The sequence below is a fragment of the Falco cherrug genome, chromosome 2 (assembly GCF_023634085.1).
Source record: "Falco cherrug isolate bFalChe1 chromosome 2, bFalChe1.pri, whole genome shotgun sequence".
In the NCBI taxonomy this organism is placed as follows: Eukaryota; Metazoa; Chordata; class Aves; order Falconiformes; family Falconidae; genus Falco; species Falco cherrug.
This window is the reverse complement of record NC_073698.1, coordinates 94385685-94402808: the sequence shown is the minus strand read 5'-3', so window position 1 is coordinate 94402808 and position 17124 is coordinate 94385685. Positions and strand designations below refer to the sequence as shown.

General features: G+C 45.6%; 1 protein-coding gene across 2 annotated transcripts in view; it reads right to left on the bottom strand.

Annotated features, from left to right (window-relative positions):
- The window catches only part of GPM6B (glycoprotein M6B), a 111883-nt gene extending 97678 nt beyond the window's left edge, over positions 1-14205 (bottom strand). Inside the window, exon 1 of one of the 2 annotated variants that reach the window (XM_055702097.1) lies at positions 13979-14205. In XM_055702097.1, the coding sequence (XP_055558072.1) occupies positions 13979-13982 (4 nt within the window). In that variant the 5' untranslated portion in view covers positions 13983-14205. The remainder of the gene's footprint in view (positions 1-13978) is intronic. The other variant, XM_055702098.1, reaches the window with a different exon arrangement.
- Positions 14206-17124: the final 2919 nt, after the last annotated feature.

The window sequence follows — 17124 nt, the reverse complement described above, 5'->3', positions numbered from 1 at the left end:
AATCATTCCCAAGCTGAGGGATGCCCAATAGAAGTCTTCAAACTAAGGACTGGTTTCATTTCATGGTAGAGAGAATTCTTCCAGAGGTGAGGGGGGGGAAAAAAAAAAAAGCAGCAGCATACCACAATGTACATTTCAAACATTTTTTCCACAAAAGACAATTCAATTTCTTATGAGAGAAAGGCCTTTCTAGTGTAAGTATACTGCTTGTCTGGATTAAAAAAAAAAAAAAATCCTACTGTTTTTTGTTCTTCTGCCAACACCAACTTTTCAAACACTGTAAAGACAAACAATGGTGAAAAAAGAAGAATATTCACCCCATCACCAGAAGTCAAAGACATAGAAGGCCTTACCACACCACTGCGTAGCACAGCACGAACAAAGCAGAGGCATCAGGGTATCCAGGCACTATACTGGAGAAGAATTTGGGAAACCATTTTAGCAGCTCCCAGTGGATCCTGTCTGAAAAATGCCTTGGAAAACAAGTAGCACAGCTGTAACATAAGAGACTTTGAAACTAGTGTTCTGTAGTTGTGATGACAAAACAACCTAATGCAAAATGCTTCTTTTCAAAAAGCTTTACTGCATTTTTTTGATAAAAACCCATGTTCACAGTTCACCATCCCCACAAAGACAGCGTGAAGATGAACTCTTAAATGGTGTCATCTACACATAAAGAAAAAATAGGCACATCATCTAGCTCATGTAAAAGAATACCATAAGCAAGGAACTCCAAGCCCTCAAACTTACAGAGCTTCCATGGTTTGAGATTAAAACTCTGTTGCACTCTTGCTTTTTCCTGAATTTCTCACACAAGCACGCAAAAGGCAATGTCTTTAAAGCCCAAAGGACTTGGATTTAATACTGTAACTCCAAGCAGTCCGATTTTGTAACTATTTCACATGCTCATGATGGGAAGAGCATTCAGTACAGTTATGCACACAATAGTTACCTTTTCACCTCCCATTCTGTGCTCACATAGTCCCGGCTTTCTGGAGATGCACTAATGCAAGACCCTGTCAGCCATCGGCAAGCTCTGCAGTGGGCACTGCATCCCTGACAGAGTCCCACCAATGCCTGTGGTGCATGTTAGCCAAGCCCTTATTTTCTCTACAGAGACGACGGATCTCATCTAAACAGATACTACTCCAGCAGACATTACTGAGCTGATGGGAATGGCAGGGGAATGAACAGCATGGAAGGGAAAGATTTAGCAAAGCCAACTACTGCTGGAGTTAATAATCCTTCCCTAATTCAAATCAGGCTCCTCTAAAGCAGTTTAGGTTCACATTAGTTACAACGCAGGTGTTCTCTTGGCATAAGCCAAAGAGGTTCACACCAGAACCACAGCAACCACTTGGGAGGCAGGAAGCTGCTGTGCTTATCCTATGACTATCATGACCGGAATTAATTAGTATGTGGTGCTGCACATTTCCTTAAATCATCTCCAGTGCATACATTCCTGGTCTCACATCCAGGGTCATCACAGCTAGTAAGGAAACAAAGGTGGTGGTGAAGTTTGCTGGCACCGCTGCCTTCCCTCTTCCATGTACCTCCGCAGGGGTACAGCTGCCAGGGCTAACATCTGGGAAGGTATTTTGTTGTGCAAACTTCTGTTGTGCATGCTACAGGTAAGCCCACACACAGCTTCAGGAAAAGAGACATCAGGAGACAAAGCTCCCAAGCAAAGCTGGAAATGAAGAAGTCTATATGCTAGTGCGAGAGAGTGAGTTAATAGCCAATTTAAGGTCATGTAAACAGGGGGAAGTTTAGGTTACTATATGAACCTTGATAGGAAAGAGGCTACACAGCCCAGACAGAACACTGCCAGACATTCACACTGAGCAACTTTTGCCCTACTGCATACAGGGGCATTCAGATGCAAAGCGACATAGTCCACAGGGCTTATCATAAATGAAGCGTATGTCAGCAGTATACACAAACATAAGGAAGAGCCTTTTATGCAATGATACTGTTACATCTGAAAAAAATTCTTTCCCGTTGCATTCCACAACAAACAAACAAACAAAAACCAGACACTAGGGAAAAAAAGAAAGCTTGCCTTGTTTCACACCAAGCCCGACAAGGCCATACAAGCACCATCCTCAAAACCCCTTTCGGAAAGCATCACAGCTGCCCAAGCTGTGCTTTATACTTCGTCCTGCAGCCACAAAAGCCCCTGATCATGCTGGTCTCCCACACAAGGGCCACTGGCAGTGGGTACACAGCTAGGGGCAGCTGTAATCCTGCTCTCCGCCACTCAAGTTTCATGTTTTGTACCATTAATTTCAGTGCTTAAGAGAAACACAGCTGTCTTGGCAGGTCATGCTCAAGGAAGAAAGGCGGTTTCTGAGATAATAAGTGCAAAAGCTCCTTAAAAGCCATGATGACCTAGGGGAAGGATTTTAAATTAACTGCCAGTATCTTCTAGCAGGAAGCACTGGTACAGTACATCCTGAGTGCTGCGGGAGGCCTGGGATGCAGGCTGGCACCAGGGTGCTCTTCCCTGCTGTCCTCTTCAGGTCAAAGTGGGGCATGCAGCAGCTGCCAAGCCTGACAGCCTTGAGCATCACAGCTCCAGCCATGTCTGCCCCCAAAGAGTGAAGGGTCCTGCTCGTGACTGTGGAAGTCATCCCAGTACCCAAGAGCAAAAGCCTGAATGCCTCTGGGACCACGCATAGCAGCCCAGGATCACATCAGTTTTGGGATACTGCTGTGATGTTGGTGATTTAGCCTGACACAAGAAAATTATTTACTTGCAATTTTAATAGTAAATTCAACAAGGCCAAGTGTAAGGCCCTGCACCTGGATCGGGCAGTCATTAGCACAAATACAGGGCGAGCAATGAGTGAATTTAGAGCAGCCCTCTAGAGAAGGACTGGGAGGTGCTGGTGGATGAAAATCCAAGTATGACCCAACAACGTGTGCTTGCAGCCCAGAAAGCTAACCATATCCTGGGCTGCATCAAAAGAAGCATAACCAGCAGGTTGAGGGAGGCTATTCTGCCCATCTATTCCGCTCTGGTGAGATCCCACGTAAACTACTGCATCCAGCTCTGCAGTCCTCAGTACAAGACATGGACCTGCTAGAGTGGGTCCAGAGGACAGTAACAAAGAGTATCAGGGGGCTGGAACACCTCTCCTATGAAGACAGACTGAGAAAGCTGGGCTTGTTCAGCCTGGAGAAGAGAAGGCTCTGGGAAGACCTTCTAGCAGCCTTCCAGTCAGGAAGAAGAGGCTCGCAGAAGAGATGGGGAGGGACTTCTTATCAGGGAGCGTAGCAATAGGACAAGGGGTAATTCATTTTTTTAAAAATTGTTTTAAACTGAAAGATGTTAGATTTAGATTAGGTATTAGGAGGAAATCCGTTACTGTGAATGTGGCAAGACACTGGAACAGGTTGCCCAGAGAAGTCACAGATGCTCCCTCACTGGAAGTGTTCTAGGCCAGGCTGGATGAGGTTTTGAGCAACCTGGTCTAGCAGAAGGTGTCCCATGGCAGGGGAGTTGTAACTAGATGATCTTTAAGGTCCCGTCAACCCAAACCATTTTATGATTCTATGATTTATCTTCTGTGAGAGGAGAAGAAAGGAGACAAAATACCTCTCTCTAGATACCTAATAACCAGATGCAAATGCAAAGCACAAGTGTTGGAGCAATGAAACATATGCAGTGAAAAGCTTGACATATTTTCTGAGTAAGGCAATAGAAAACACTTTATTTACAAGGTACAGGAGCTAACATAAGGAACGTTTCACACATGTGAAAGAAGACAGACTAGTGACCATGTGGGAAGTGGGCACAGCAGTCACGCTCGCAATTACGTATGGAAGGAAAAAGGCATGCTTCCCTCCTACTAATCTTACCATGCTCTTCCCTAAAAACCAGAGGGTAAAGGATGAAGTATTTTAAGAAGAATTACAGTAGAGAACTGTACAGGGAACCTAAGAAAGCATGGCATTTTTTGAATCTATAAACCTACCTTATACTATGAGAAAGAGGAAGAAATGCTTTGGGAACTCCTGTTTTGGCTACGTAGCTGCTTCTCCCCTTCTGCATCTTCTTATGAAGTCCATGTAAGACTCTCCTCAGGAGTCCTGCAGAGACCAATTTAGCATGCCAGAGGAATAACTAATGAACAGAGACACCACCTGACCCAGCAGCTGATAGAGTTTCTTTTGTGTGGGGTTTTTTTGGTTTTGGTTTTTAACAAAAACTCCGGTATTGTTTCCATTCTTATCCCTCAGTTAAATTCTAACAAACACATTGCAAACAAGAAATATTCTTGCTTCTCTAACCCATCTGAACAGAATTCATTCTAAGACAGTACGTAAGCTTCAGAAAGTAAGACTTCCATCCTACAGCCAGCATACTAACCAATTTGGCAAGCGCCTCTACATGCAAAAAATAGCAATGCCGTCTAATATCAACTGATCAAGCATGAAACAGAATAATTTCATCAACTAAACAAGGGGAAGAAGTAGCTAGTGCTGACTGCACCTATGCTGGTGTTTTCCTGGATTTTTTCTTTGCATGTTCTTACAAGAACAGAAGAAAGATGCAGTGTGCAGTAATTAACAGTTATACATCAGGTTTTAACAGCAGCTGGGACCTTCCCATTAGCCTCCACAACAACATTTAATATTCCACGTGTGCTGTGCCCTTCTGTTATTGTGGAAACAGCCAAGCCTCCAACTTCCCTCCAGTAAAGCACTTAATTTTGCTTTAAGAGAGTGCCTCCTGTCTTTCTGTTTATTTTAAAGCTGTTCCTTCCAATGTCCTCACCGTTTTCTATCTCTAGGAGGGGCACATCACGTACTCTGAAACAGATAAAAGTTAGTAGCTATCACAGACAGACATCATCTATGGCAAACACACCGGCACATGCCCAGCGCACCACTGGATGGTGTCACAGCCGTGCTCCTCTACCATGCATATGCAAAACTGGCACTTGCTCTTGACCATCATTTGAGGGAGAAAGCCTTCAGTGGAGGATCAAATGACAACAGGAACAAGGTGGACAGGAAACTACCTACCCCCACATACACACGCTGCCCACAAACCCTGGTATAAAACAGCCTAGAGGGAGGGAAGGATGAGGGTCGATCATGGAGTCCAGCACTTCTTCTCCACAAGGATGATGGAAAGTGCCTATACCATGCTGGGGCACAATGGGGAGCTGACTGTAATGGGGAAAACATTCAGCAGTTTTTATGATGACAGCCATGGGAAACCTAAGAAAATCCAGAAATAAAGTTTTACAGGAAAATAAAATCATTTTAATGAAATTTGCAGACTTTGTAAGGCTAAAATCATTTGAGTCTTGACTCACACTGCTACCTCATTTGTGTTTTGTTTCAGTTCCACCCACTCGCCAAATACTTACCTTCAGTATGCCACAGCTACTTTAAATGAGCATTTTCAGGAATGTTTTTTACTCCTTCCTGGTTCTTTTCTGCCTCCCTGAGGTTTCCACTGAGGAATAAGAGGAATTTAATATGTGGTAGTTTGCAACAATTTCTCAAACACAGCATTGTAAGCATATTAGTGGCAGGTAAGATGAAAACCCCCAAAGAATTTCAGATGTAGGTTAATGATTAAACATCTATTATATGCTTCTCATAGCTCAAGTTTGTGGAGAAAAATAGTTATTTTCAAACTGTTTAAAAATAATTTAAAGGAAAGGACTAAAAATTACAGGCTATAAAAACCAAAATTACTTAACTAGCTACTTTTCAGTCCCTGTAATTATTTCTTTAAGGTTCCAGACGTCATATGAAATGGGGGATTTTCATCAGACAATTAACAAGCATGAAAAATTGGCCCTTTAATTTCAGTACAGAATGGGAGAAACACCTATGAAGTGAACATATACACTGCAGGGGGAAAATAATTACTAACAGGCTAAATCAGTCCCACATAGCAATAGCAAAGCCCCCTCTGCATTGCACTTCTTGTATTTGCTTACATAAAACTCCGGCCCGATGAAACAGCTATCAGCTTTCGTACCCAATAACTTCAATGGCTGAGAAGCAGGCAGTAATAGGTGACGCACTAGATCCTGTTAATTCCCCTGACATGGTATGACATGTATCTCAGAGATTTCAATGCTTCTGTACCAGCACCCATCACAGAACCTAAGGAGATGTTGCATGAAGTGTTACTGTTTGTTAGACGTTGCAAGTCATGGGCTCTTGACAGATGTGCTGGAGCACATCCCTGTGCTTGTGCTGAAAGTTCTCAGCTGCAAATACTCCCACTAGTCATTTCTCTTTCCTCTTGATTTTTTTTTTTTTTTTTGTAATACATGCCTAAGCAGCTCAAGAAAAGCATTTAATTTCCCACCAGGGAAGTTGCATGTGGCAAACTTGCTTTCAGCTGTGTGCCTAACAAATACAACAACTCATTTTAAACTTTTGTTTGGGGAAGTGCATAACATTTATCTCAACACAGTTCTGGAAACAAAAGCCTAAGTTTACACACAAACAGCAATCATTCAAAACCTTCCAAAAGTTATTCCTTCAAAAAGATCCCCACAAACAAGATACAAACACAACCAGGAAGAAAATGAAAACTACTTTAGTAGACAAGTTAGGAAGATGTACTGAAGATCCAGCCAGAGCTCTGCGCTAATTCAGACTTGCAGGGTGTTTGTCAGCATGGTGTGTGCCCAGGACTTCATTCCAGCTAATCCTAACAGAGGTTCCCATAACCTAGAACTTAAGAAGCTTTAAAAAGATGTTTTAAGTTTATGAAAGTACTCTCTTATGTCATGAAACACTTGAGTGCTGTCAGAAAGCAAAACACATATAAACCCCAAAAGTTTTAAATAAATAAAAAAATAATAATCAGTGGGAAATCTCTCTTGAAGAGATATTAATACAAAACAGCAGTTGCTTTCCTGAGCGGGGTCACAAATGGTGCAAGCAGGAAACTGCAGGCAACCAATGCTCATCTTCACCCAGCAGCTTCACTGATGCGCACTGAAAAGCCTCAATGAATCCGCTAGCATGCAAGCTGACAAAATCATAAGACTAAATGGTAAAGCAAAAATCAGACATCAAAGTCCCAGTTAGCTGTGCCTTGCTGGCAGCACAAGGGAGTCAGATTCCTCCTCCGTTAGCCAGCAGCAGCAGGCTCCAAGGCTCCAGCTCGCCAAAACCACCAACAAGTCCAAATGCGTGTTTCCAATATTAAGAAAATCAGTGCACTACTCAAAATGTAATCCTACTCTGGCTGGACTCCCATCATTTACTCTGGTTTTTGAATCTCCCAACCTGCTGCATTGTTAACACAGTGTCCTTTCTGCCTGCCAGTCCACAAACCACACCTGGAAGGCAAGCCAGCTGCTTCCTTACTCCAGAGCCACTAACAGAGCAAGCTTTGCCCTGTTTGCCTTCAGAGTGCTCTCTGATTTATGTATGATTTAGACCAGGGCAATTCTTATATTTTCATTGGCATTGAAGGAATGTATACAAAGACAGAGTTTGAGGCTGCAATATGCCATGATTTCTCTGTGCTCTTAATAAAATGCTTAAAAACTCCACAAAGTTATGGAGGCTGCATCTTATGTTGGATACTCCCAGTCAGTTCGTAACTTCAAGAAGTCCAGTCATCTTCATGACCCAGGTCCCAGCTGTCTTTGAACCACAGTCCTTTTCAATATTCTTCCCTCCAGGGCAAAGAAAAAAAAGAAAAAAAGCCAACCAAAAAATCCCACCACCATACACTAAGTACAAACTCATTCCTGAAAGTCATTTTTGGTACATATAACTTTAACCTAAAATTTCCAAATGCCACATGCACTTAACTCTGAAAGCCTAAAACAAACACACACAAAACTGATGTACAGCAACACACTGAGGTTTGTACCACTCAATAGCTCTGTTGTCAGGTTCATCTTTCTATTAATGAAACATAAGCTCCATTCACATTTTGAAATTGCTGCTAGTTGAACAGCTCCAAAACCAGGGAGAACAAAAGATGTTGAATACTCATAGTTCTTTGTGTTGCTTGTAAATGTTTTCCAAGCCACAACACCACATGCAAACTTTTTGAGTCTAAAACCCAAGAGACAAATAATTATGGAGAGAGAGACTGCCAAAGCAGCAAGACAGAGCAGCAACAGAAAGTAACAAACAGCTGAGGACTAAGTGGTACATACAATGCTATCTATTTTTTGCACCGAATGGTGAAATCTCCTCCACTGTTCACTGTGTTTACAGCGGAGGGGTCACGGGGAATTTGGACAGGCACAGCACCTGAGCCATCAGCAGTTCACACCTGCCTGCAGAAGAAAAGTTGAGATAGGGTCAGGAGACACGGATTGCTCCTCTGGTACTGTCATGCTGAGTTTGTGTCCTTCGGGCCACAGGTGACATTGCATATGCCCTGGAAGAAGCCACCTTACAAGATGGACAAGAGTCACCGTGGCTCTGTTTCACCCTTTGCCCACTGTGGGTACTGACCCGGTAAGCCTCCTAGCCAGTTTCTGCATCTGTACAGAGCCTCACAGGCTCAGCTGAGACCCATTACTAAAGTATTAAAATACAATCATCTTTGATGTCCCACATGGAGACTAAACTGTCTTTCCTTACTTTGCTCACCACAATTCAAACCCAGAGGCACCCATATCCAAATGGATTTTAAGGAACCAGCCAGAAGCACAGAAGGGATTTTGATTTCCCTGGACGGCTCAAACCAATCCAGCCGCAAGCACACTGAAACAAACCCTGGAGAATGACCCCCATAAACATGCCACCACACACCCCACTAGACCAGCACCACAGCAAGATACCTTGACCTCCACACCCCAAGGTAAAAAGCACCTATGCTAAAAGAACATTATAAGCAAATGCATACATCCTCTGCAGTGTTAACACTGTGGTGCCACAAAGGATTGAAATTTTTTGCAGGTGGACCTGTGGGAAAGCTGCTCCCACAGCTCAGCGCAAGCTGTCAGCCCCCCAGCGGGGACAGCCTGAGGAGCTGCACAGAGAAGCAAGGTGATGCGCTGCTCAGGCAGGTGTGGGGGACACATTTAAGGGAACCAGGTGCATGTGTGTCTGAGGAGGGGTGAAGGGCACACACTGCCAGGCTACTGTCAATAAGAAGAAAAATCCAGGAGTTGTGGTGGGAAGAACACCCATCATATGGAGTGTGGCAATGTAACAACCCACAGCACCTCCCTCAGCAAATGCTTTATCCCGGTGAAATTTCACTGAATACAATGCTCTCGCACTTCCAGAAAGATAGCAAACCATTTACATCCAAACACCATCAGTGGAAGTACAATACACGCAGTGATTCTGCATCAGGCTGTACCAGCTGTGTATCTCGGGGAAAACAAAATCCTCACTTACACGAATGCGCACCCACTCAGGGATGACACGATGCTGCTGCACAAGGAATAAAAAAAAGATACTAAGAAGTGGGCTTCACTAGGTTTATTTTCAATTTCTTTTAACCTTATCCTGAAATGGACTTTGGACTTATTTTTTAGAGTAATGACATTAGATATTAGTAAATATTGCTCAGAGAAGTTGCAGATGCCCCGTCCTTGGAAGTGTTCAAGGTCAGGCTGGATGGGGCTTTCTGCAAGTGAAAAAATGTCCCTGCCCATGGCAGGGGGGCTGGACGAGATGATCTTTAGAGGTCCCTTCCAACCAAAACCATTCTATGACTAGATACCATTAATCTTGAAAAACAAAGGCTAAAGAAAAAATACTGTATACAAAAATGACGCTTGCAACATGATGACTGCTGGAACACCACGACATGGAAGCAGACTTGAAAAAACCAACACCTGACTTGAGAAAAATAATTGATGTCCTTTAAACACTGAAAGTAAACCAATTTAAATCTGCGGGTCAAGAAATTCTAGAAACACTCTGAAAAGACAGATAATCAAGCACTGCCACAGTTCAGCCCTCCCAGGGATGTAATCTGTAATCCAGTATGTTCTTCTGAAATGTAACATTTCAAGATCTATCAGACATATCATAATTCACACATGGGACAGCAGATTTCCTATATTACTGAACCACATGTTTTGAAATAGAGCAAGAGGGATAATCTGTAAATATGGTGAAAACACAAATCGTTTAGGATACTGGGAAATATCTGAAATGCATGACATTTTCTCCTCCGCCTCCTTCTTGGACAAGAAGGATTACAGTGAAAAGACAAGATTAAATACTTTTTAATAGCCTAAGCAGGTGTTGTGGAGATAGGGGAAGGGCAGCAGTATAAAACATTGTATTTCACAGGTTTTAAGAAAGGTAAACTTAATATTAGTTTCTTTTTTTATAGGAATGAGGTTAAATATGTTTAAGAGGTGCAAGATTTGACAGAATATGGAATACACCACTTGGCTACTGAAAACCAGCCACCCTTAATGACCAATACTAATCAGATTTTACTATTACTGTGGCACAAAAAAGATTTCACCTCCCGCCTGAACAAAGTGTATAGCTGAATACAAAGAAAAAGGACTGATTCTCTTTCAAGATTTGCCCCCAGCTGTTTATAAGAAGAAAGCCTGGTTTAGGGGATATTTGAACCTACTTTGGACACGTTTCACATAAAAGCAAGGACTTTTTCTATGGGTGGTAGAAGCCTATAAGGTGAGACTCCTGAGGTTACTACCTACAAGGAAGGGATGGTTCGTTCTGGGATGCAGAAGCAAGTACTGCTGGGGGAGCTGTATATACTGCAGAAGGCACGAAGGACAGGGGATGGCCCCGGAGTAGCACAGCATGACGCCCCTGGGAACTCCTGGGTTTGCAGGCTCTGCAAGGCAGCAGTTCCTGCACAGCGACTGCAGAGAGATGGGACGCAAACCCATATGAAGACAGACATCATTTTGCCTCTTGTTTGCACAGTGTGTTCTCCTCAGTATCTCTTTTTTTAAAAAAAACAACCAACCAAACTGTAATACACTCACTCTGCTCCAACCACTTTTCTTATTTGAAAGCAACAGTTTGGGGAGTACAAAGAAGCAAAGGTGTGGAATTATGAAAACACACAGTTACTAAGAAATGACACTGTATCATACTTTAAAACTTCTAGGAACAAAAACCTTTTGTATGTTTTGTTTATTTTGTAAAATAACAGCCCCCTCCCTACCTCCTAGACGAGACATTACAATTGGGAGAGTGTGTGCCACGATGTGAGACACCAACGCATGGGTCTTCTCACACAAGATGCACAAAGCACTGCACTGATTTTTACTGATGACCCTTCAGCTGATGCAAACTCTAACTGGCATTGAACACAATGCGCCCGACTTTCAGAAGGTCTGAGGGAGCCAAAAGCCCAATGAACATCAATGGCTGTGGCGAACTCTCAGCACCTTTGAAAATAAAATAATAATTATTATTGTTATTATCAGCCTCAGCAAGTCAATCCTACACAAAAGTTTTTTCTGCGAGCAAGGACATCTCAAATGGTCCTAATGAGAACCAGTCAGATACACCCTTGCCATTGGATCAGGAAGCTCGACAGAGCACTGGGGCTGCAAACAAGTCCTGGTTAGATGGTCTCATCAGCCTCAGCCTACGTAACAGCAAGGCAGCAGTTATAGAATGGTATAAACAGAACATTGTATTCATGATGGACTGGATCCCCAGCTGACAAAGCCTTTTTTTGTGGCTTCTTTCTGAAGTATTTTTGAAGTATTTCATCTGAAATTTGTGCTAGAAGTCCCCTCTCCTGGCTGACCACACTGACGTTACCCAGTCAGGCACAGCTTGATCCAGTAACATTTCTCAGCAAATAAGTTGACAGACCTTGGAGTTCTGCGTTGTTATCATCACTACGAGCAAAATGTTCAAGAAATGTGTGCTTCTCTCCACAGCACTTTTGCCAACTGTTACATTCAGGACAAGACATTCCATACGGACATAAAACATTTCACACAAGTTGCCGATCTACAACCTCCAAGACTATAATAAAGATTTGCTTCTCTTCAAGATGTATCATTCATAAAGATTTAAAACAACTTTCTGATTTCAAATCTCTAGCAGTTTAATTTACTGAAGAAAAATCAATTTCACAGACTTAGCAGCAAAGAAGAACAATTTCAAATGCATTATTGAACAAATTTTATTTCCCCCTCAAACAAGATGCTGTAATCCAATGAATACACTTCTCTTAATAAGGCACTTGGAAACATTCCTTTCTCTCTTTCCCTCTTCCATTGTGATTCCAACATTTATTTGACATCAAACCATGGCAGAAAAGTGTATGTTAAGAGAAGGATACTAAGACATAGACACAGGAGAGGCTGTCAACTCCACAGTTTTATTTAATATCAAAAGTTCATGTAGGGAAAGCATGGTCTAAGAAGTGAGTTATCAGAACATGCATGCAAAAAAATAAGCTTTTTGGTGCTGATAATACAGCTGATTTGTTTCGGCCTTCAGAGCTGCAGCGACAGCATGAATCAGTACCTTAACATGCATTGAGAGGGGTGCTGGAAACAAAAACTTAGCAAAAAGACTGTAATACTACAGGAGTCTGATCTTCACTAAGCTAGGGAACAAATCAGTTAATAAGCATTTAGAAATTACAGAATTAGGTGACGCGAATTAATTTAACAAAGTAGCAACCATGGGAATTCTGTCAGCTTCCTTTAGCTTTGGCTGAGCAATTAATTTTTTTTTTTTTCTTCTTAATTAAAACCAGAGACAGTGCCAGCATCAGCATGTGCATATTAACAGACACACACTGATAGCTCTGCTCTAGCAGCTGCAACCTCTAAGCAATAATACACCACTGGCAAACTGGACCAAAGATACAGCTGTATTTTTCTTTTAATTTTTTTTTTTTCCAAGCCTCCCAACTTTCATTACTGCTTAATTAATTCGGATCTAATGCTGGCTGAAAGGAAAGCTCGCAGGAAGCAGCCCATGCTGAAGGCCCACGCCAAAAGGATGCGAATGCCGACCGCGCACGTCGGGTACGGAGTGACCCATGTGCGCGGCCAACCCTCCCCGAGCCAGGCCCCGCTCCCGCGCTCACGCCAGCGCCACCCGCCACCCTCCCGGTAAGCCTGGGGACAGATGGCACCACGTTCCATCGACGCCCAATTCCCTCCACCGCACGGACCCCAAGCTACAAGAGAGTGAAGGGCACCACGTCCCCCCAGCAGCCCACGGGACTCCCCAGCGCTCGCACCCAAAGGCATCGTGCCCGTCACACAGACACACTCGACACTTCCCAGCTTGGAAAGGCACGCCGTCCCCTCTCCCCCCGCCGCGGGCTGCTCCTCCTCTCCCGAGCCACACTTCACTCCCTGGCAAAACGGCCCCACAGCCCAGGGGACGCGGGTTCGGCGCCGAGGGGCCGAGCGGGACCCTCGGCCCCGCCTTACCCCGAGGGGAAGCCGGGGCGAAAGCCCGTCACCCCCCAGCGCCGGGCGGCGGCTCCAAGCCCCGGGGGGAGACCCGGGGCCGCCCGCGCTCCCCGCGGCGCTTCGGCCCGGCCCCAGGGGCCGCCCCTGCCCGCGGCGTGCGGCACAGCCCCCCGGCCGCACCGCTTCCCCAGCTCCGGCGGGACCCGGGCAGAACACACGCTGCGGGCCGGCTGCGAACAACCGCATGCAACAAACTATAGCTCCAGCTCCGCGACTCTGCAGCACTATTATCAATAATAAATTACTTTTAAAGAAAGGGAGCGCTCTGCAACTAGCGGAGTCCCGTCGCCCGGGCCGCTCTCCCCGCCGGCCGGGAGCCCCCGCGCCCGCCCCCGCCGACTTTCTGTGGCGGCGGCCCGGCCCGAGCGGGGCGAGGGGCGCGGAGGGGCGGCCGCGGCTCAACAGGCTGCTGCCCCCCGCCCCGCCGCGCGGGAACAGGCCGGGCCGGAGCCGCCGCGACCCCCGGAGCTGCCCCGCACCTGCCCCCGCTCCCACCCTCCCAGCAGCCGCGGCTGCCTCTCCGCCCCGGAGCGGGGGCTTCCCCCGCAGCCCGGATGGCTTACCCATGGCTGGCTCTCGTCGCCCGGGCGGCGCGGGGCAGGGTCTGGCTCTGCCGTGCCTCGCCGGGCCGGGCCGGGCCGGGCTGGGCTGGGTGGGAGGCGCGGCGGCGGCGGCTCGCGCACTGGCGGGCTCCGCTCGCCTCCGGCGGCTGCGGCGCGACGAGAGGGGCGGGGACGGCCCCGCCTGCCTGCACCGCCCGAGGGGCGCCCGGCCCGGCTCGGCCCGCCCTGCCCGGCCCGGCCCGGCCCGCCGCGGGGCAGGGGTGCCGGAGCGCCGCCCCGCGGCCTGGCGGGGACACCCCCGGCGGCGGGCAGCCGCCCCGCCCCGCCCTCGCCCGCCTCCACCCCGCCGCGGGGCTGGGGTTGCCGCCGCCGGCCGGGCCCCGGGGCCGCGGCGTCCCTGAGAGCCGCGCTTGGTTTTTCACGTGGGCGCCCGTTCTCCCCCAGTGTCCTGTCGTTCGCCCTCAGCGGGCTTCCGTGAGGAAGCGCCCGGCCGGGCAGGCCCCCTGCCCCTCTCCGCCTCAGGTGCTCCCGGGGAAACGCGGCCAAGGGCACCCTCGCCCTTCAGAGGCGCCTGCTTTGTAACGTTTCTCTGTGGCAGTGGCAAGGGCGCTGTGCGCCCAAACGCAACGTCGTTTCAGTAGTATCTACATTGCTGCTCTGCGGTGTGGTTCTCCTCACAGCCTCCTCTGAACCACGAATGCTACTTTACAGCATTGTATAGCACTGCGGTAGCTGCCACCTGGACGATGTTCCAGCCACACAACCTTGCATGACTCTGCTTGCAGTGACTTTTTCACTTCTCTAAACACAGTAAAAAGTACATCTTGCCTTTCGGGAAAAGCAGTGAAGGGGACCCTAAGTAACAGACTGGGTAGGCTGGGGATGTATGGGTGGCTTCCCGGCTAGAAGCTTACCAGTAAAACCCCTCCATACCTACACATGTTGGAAGCAAAAATAATTGTGTTGCGCAGCAGCAAGCCTTCGCAGTCGCAGATGGTGGGTATGGAACAGAGCGGCAAAGTCAGCTTTTTCAGTTTAGTTGCTTTTCTAAGTTGGGCTTTTACCATCAGAGCGATTTGATTGCTTCAGATGCAAAGGCCAGCTCTTTAGTCAGAATAAATGCATCTACAGTGACTAATATCAATCAGATTGTGCTGATTTACGTTAATTGGGTACTGGGCATGCATTTCCTTTGTCTTTGTCACAATAATAGTATCTTCATTTTCTGTTATTTACACAAAGTGTAAGGATCTATTTAATCTTCCATGATTATTAACTAATTGATCTATTAAATTATGTAACCATATAATTCTCCTCCAAATGAGATAGATTGCTTAAGAACATATTAATAAAACACAAAGGCAAAGGAGTGACAAAAATGTGAACACTAATTTGCAGGGAAATTAGTTCGTACTTTGCAATTTCAGGCCCTTGCTCCCCAAGTAGTGTGTGTCTGCACCCACATTAAAAGTTGCCAAGTTAAAGCTGTAGTTTGTTTTCCATTAACAGAAAAAGGCCAGTCTCTCAGGGCAAAATCATCTGAAGCTTTCACGTTGATTAAGGAACATACACATTTTTTCAGTACAGACTACAGGCCCAAACACCAGCACTACAGGGTCAGGGAGTAAATGCCTCTTCTCCAAGAGGTAGTAAGTAGATTGATTCATTAAGTCATTTTGTAAAGATAGGGAAAAAAAATCATACCAGAGCTGATAACTAGCAAGCTGCTTCCAGCTCCCACTGGGAATTAAAGTAGATGAACTATGTACCTTAGAAAAATGATATTAATTATGGAAATAGCACATGACTCTTAACTACAGTGGCACTAAATAGCCCTTAAATATGGAGGAAACCGAAGGTAAATGGTAAGAGCATCCACTGTGTACAGCACTATGTGTGGGTGAGGGTGTAAACTCATTTTATTTTTTAAAATAAAGTCTTTAGTTAAATTTCTATTCTGTGAAGCTCTTGCTGCATACTGCCTGATTAATATTAGGATCAGCTGAAAAAATATGTCCCTGATTCTGATTGTACTTGCACTTACGGGTAACTTTGCATCACTGAAATCCGTGGGACTAGTTGCTCAAGGGAAGTTTGTCAACATGGTCAGTGCTGTCCGGATTGGGTTTACATACTTGCACCAAAGTACGGGGTAGATATTCCTGTGGTAGTGCGGAAGGAGTTGTCCGTATTAACACATATGCAGTGAGAGGAGTGACTCACTTTCTATCATCCTCAGAAATGTTGGTCATTTTTCTCTCCAAAGAGTAAAGCGAAGAACAGCTGTCCAAATATGGGTTGTAGTTCAGCAGTCAGTGGGGATTTCCACTCACAGAGATACTGAGTCTCAACAAGTGAAGAGAGAAGTTGACAGGGCTGACGTCAGAAGGTTTGGTTCCTTAAGCAAAATTACATTATAATACTCAAATGAGGCTGAGAAGACAGGAACACTTAGCTGGAATGTCTATTAGGAATAGAAACTGACGGATTTCATTTCAGAACTAAGACATCTGTAGAAACAGGTACTTCCCAGTAGGGAGAGGCTTACTATCTAGTATGTAATAGTATCTAGTATGTAATAGAAAGGGGAAAGGATGGAGTATGCAGCATTTCAGTGAGTCCCTGTAGCTGAATGGCTCCTTGGGTGCTCATGAGGAAGGGCTAAAGACCTTCTGTAGATTATGCTGGAAACCAGATTGATCTGGACAATCTTGACATCAAGGGATTATAAAATGACCTGGTGCCATTGCAGATTTGATCTATAAAAGAGAAGGTGAAGGTTAGAATTTTGCGTTGATTAATGTCATTCATTGTCTACACTCAAAGCCCTTTCCATAGCTTGGGTAACAACGTGCAAACATTCCTCTATTTGTAGTGTTACCAGGAATTTCAAGAAACACCTTCACTCCCTGTAGCGATATGCTTGGTATATCTCCTAACCTAGCCTGGAGCAGTGTGAGCAAAGAAGAGGTGACCTTTTTGTGTTTTGAACTCAGCATCTCAGTGTAGATTAAGGAATGACTCATGCTCTCCTATGTCGTTTGTACCTTTTATGTGAAGCTGATCCGCTTTAGACTCCAACTGCTGCTACCAAAATCCCTTCTTAGTGCTCTCTACAGAAAGCTGTTTGCAAAGTTCATCCAGCA